The 3,408-nt window shown below is 36.2% G+C and overlaps 1 protein-coding gene across 1 annotated transcript; it reads right to left on the bottom strand.

Annotated features, from left to right (window-relative positions):
• Nucleotides 1-1,563: 1,563 nt before the first annotated feature.
• LOC116176937 lies at nt 1,564-2,889 on the bottom strand. Its single transcript, XM_031495779.1, has 4 exons — nt 2,701-2,889; nt 2,463-2,645; nt 2,114-2,410; nt 1,564-2,065 (listed from the first exon to the last, which is right to left on the bottom strand). The coding sequence occupies exons 1-4, from the start codon at nt 2,877-2,879 to the stop codon at nt 2,047-2,049; spliced, it is 678 nt and encodes a 225-aa protein (XP_031351639.1). The 5' UTR covers nt 2,880-2,889; the 3' UTR covers nt 1,564-2,046.
• Nucleotides 2,890-3,408: the final 519 nt, after the last annotated feature.

Here is a 3,408-nt window from a genome sequence, read left to right as displayed (position 1 = left end):
TTAACAAATCAAAAAATTAAATTATTGTTATACAATGTACCAGTGGCGCACCGAAACAAAGTTCACGGGTAAAAAGTAGAACATGACCCCTGAAAAAACAACACCCAGTAGATTCTCCCTACTTGACATCTGAACCCTTCAACGTAGCTTATATTTTCGGGAAAATTTATTAAGGCTTTGAAGTGTGTTATGGATATTCAATGACCCTCAAAAACTCTAGAAATCAAATACAGGCTCTTAATATAGATATAGATAAGATCATGCCGAAACTTTTGGAGGCACACGAAGACTAGCGAAAAGCCCGAATTTAAGTTACTGTTACATCTTCCAGATAGTTAATCACCAGGGAAGCAAATGTATCTAAAAGGAGGTAGGAAGAGGGGGATAAATTTAACTGATACATAAAAGACACTTAAACTGTTTTAAATACTACTAAAGGATAAAGATATAAAATCCTAGGAGCCTCTTGGATACTCTAAAAATCCATGGAGACCATAGTGAATGCTCTTAAAAAATTTTGATGGAAACAGGTACATTCACACACTAAATTATCTACTTAACTGGAACACAAGATACTGTCCCTTAGAAGGTTTTGGATACGTTTTGAAGACCTCTAGATTTCAAATCCAGATGAACCTTAAAGATCGTGAAACACTGAAAGATTCTTCAAGATGGTGGAAGCATTGAAAACATGCGCTGATTTATGAAGGGTGTTAAATACTCCTAAATACCAGTAGAACTTCAAGGATTGTTGACTCTTGAAAACTGTTGAGGGTTTTTGAATGCCTTTGCAGGTATTAGAGACCCTAAAAGACTAAAGAATACCTACCTTACAAATCTCTACAACACCAATGAACACTAATTAATTGTTAAAAACTCCTGAAAATTGAGACAAAATAGCACGTATCTCAAATAAAGGAAAATACAGAGTGGACATTCTAAAGCATAAAAGGCCATCAGAACAAAGTCTGCTTTTGCCTTTTTGTGGCGTTCGGTAAACATTTAAGCTTCATGTGTACGTTTAAAGCTCGTCATGTCCCAGAACCTGACCGGCAGGTCATTCAAGTTACATATTTGAAGGGAAAATGAACTACGACCAGTTTTAAGTGTCACGACATTTTTGACAAAATCATGAACACAAAAAAACCAAATGAAATCCTTTTTTTTTACTGAACGAAATGCTTCCTTATAATTAACAATAGTATTACAAAAAACTTAAAACTAAATGTTAGTATTATGTACAAAAATAATTAAAATCAATGCAATATGAAAAAGAAATTATGGAAGCATTCGAGGAAAGTATACGTAATGGATTTTCAAAAATTTGATGTGCATAGGTAAAGTTCAACAGATAGCTGGACAGCACTTGTTTTGTGAAGGTAAGTATGATAATGATTGGACGTATCTCTGACCTTTTTGTCTTTACAGCTCCAACCTCTCAACATGTGAAATTCCTCTGGCTATAAAAGATGTACATCCAGATTGGAGGGATGCTAATAGATGGCAATAATGTAGGCTCCTGACTGGGAGATAGTAGTTCTGACTTCTGACCGTTACTTTCGATATTTTTTTTATATCGAAATAAGAAAATCGGGAAATAGCTAAAATAGCACTTTCAATAGAAACTTTATTGCTTACATTTGTTTACTTACGGTTTATGTTCAACCCTATTTCGTCTTGTGGAAAAATTTCCACTAGTGACAATATTCAAATTATAAAAAACTGGTACGTTTCTGAAACGGATTACATTTAAATTACTTGTTACTTAGAATTAATTTACTTACGCTCAGAAGTCAGACTAATACTTAATTAAATGAAACAATTGATCCGTCAATTGACGACAAATAATTTAAATTATATTGCATACGCAATACGACTGCAATCGCTGAATAACGACAAAAATATGTTTTAAATTGTTGTAAATTTCCCAAATAAAATAATGTTTATAACAAATAACAAGAATAAACCTAGTAATGCCATCTATATTGTATGTGTCCATTTTTGTAAGGGAAAACTGTACAGTAATCCGTTACATAAGTAGCACGTTTATTTGCAGAAAGCCTTCCTTAAAATTAAAATAAATTATTACATTACAAAAATTAGACCTTAGTACACTCTAAGGCGTGGGCACCACCAGCAATCCGTGGGCGGTGAAGAACGGTACTGACCATTCAAAAAAGCAGTAATTTGCTCAGCAACAGAGGCGTGCATTTCAGGATCGTTCACCAGAACATTCAACGATTCTCTGACCTTTTTGCTGAATTCTCGACTGTACTCTTCGTCGTTGTTGGCACCGGTGATTTCAAAATGAATTTCTTCAATGGAAGGCTTGAACACGACTGGTTCAAACAACATCGTGGTCATGTTAAAGCCGACTTCCATCACGATTTGAACACGTCTGAGATCAAACCTAAAAGTTGATTGATGTAGAGAGTAATAGATGAGAATGCCGTTTGGCTTACGTCGCGCTACCGCTTCCGTAAATCAAGGGCAATGTGCAATTCCATAGTTCAACGGATCCAAATGTTCTGAGTAGGCTCATGGAGACTTTGATTGTTGTTATTGGAGCGTTCTTCTCTAACGAGATATCGTGTGTGACGTCTGAGAAGCCTTCCATGATTGCGTTCTTCACTTCGAAGACATATCTGAAATAACAATTCCATTACAATCAACCTTGGGCCATTGAACATTAGCTCTTACCCATTTGACTCAAACAATTTTGCTTGCTTTACGTAGAGCGGGTCCATGGCTTTGAGAAGGCGAACGTACATGTTCATTAAACCATTCAGCATATCAGCATCCAATGTAAAACGTTCATTTTGGATGGGAGTGGCGAAACTGCAAGCGATGAGGCAGAAGAGAACAGCGAAGAGCTTCATGGTGTGTCAATACCTGGTCAACTTACGAAAGTAAAGTGAAGTGTAGAAAACGTGCGCGCTTTTTATACGAAAATAGATATAAATAAAATAAAATAGATAGACACTTGAGAATGTAGTAACAGCACTCACCTGGAGATAACGTCGCTCATTTGGTTACAAAAACATTCCCCTTGAACTTTACACAGGATTTTCCGTTACGTTGGATCTTGAAGCTTGGTCATGAACGACGAACTTAATCCGTATAATTTAAACCGTAAATGGTGATATTCGAAAGTTCGCAAATGGATTTAAGAAAAGTCTCTGGATTAATCTGAATCAAGGTCGAAAGTATTTACATTGCAAAAATAAACTCTGCGGTCCAAAATAAATGGTTGCACCCTTGATTGTAATGATGAAGTGTGGCTCCTAATATCTAAACTAACGACTGAAAGGTGGCACATATCTGCAAGGATAAAATACCCGTAGTTAGTGAAACAATTGAACTTAAGACCCTCGGCACAGCCACTGTTGCTCAGGTGCCGTGTCGCGG

This window comes from Photinus pyralis, unplaced genomic scaffold, assembly GCF_008802855.1.
Source record: "Photinus pyralis isolate 1611_PpyrPB1 unplaced genomic scaffold, Ppyr1.3 Ppyr1.4_LG7, whole genome shotgun sequence".
Lineage (NCBI taxonomy): Eukaryota > Metazoa > Arthropoda > Insecta > Coleoptera > Lampyridae > Photinus > Photinus pyralis.
This window is presented reverse-complemented; position numbering and strand designations above follow the sequence as displayed.

Coding starts and splice junctions, on each gene's coding strand:
- LOC116176937 (XM_031495779.1), bottom strand. CDS start 2,879: ATGAAGCTCTTCGCTGTTCTCTTCTGCCTCATCGCTTGCAGTTTCGCC. Junction 2,646..2,700: donor AAATTGTTTGAGTCAAATGG/GTAAGAGCTAAT, acceptor TTGTTATTTCAG/ATATGTCTTCGAAGTGAAGA. Junction 2,411..2,462: donor TACGGAAGCGGTAGCGCGAC/GTAAGCCAAACG, acceptor ATCAACTTTTAG/GTTTGATCTCAGACGTGTTC.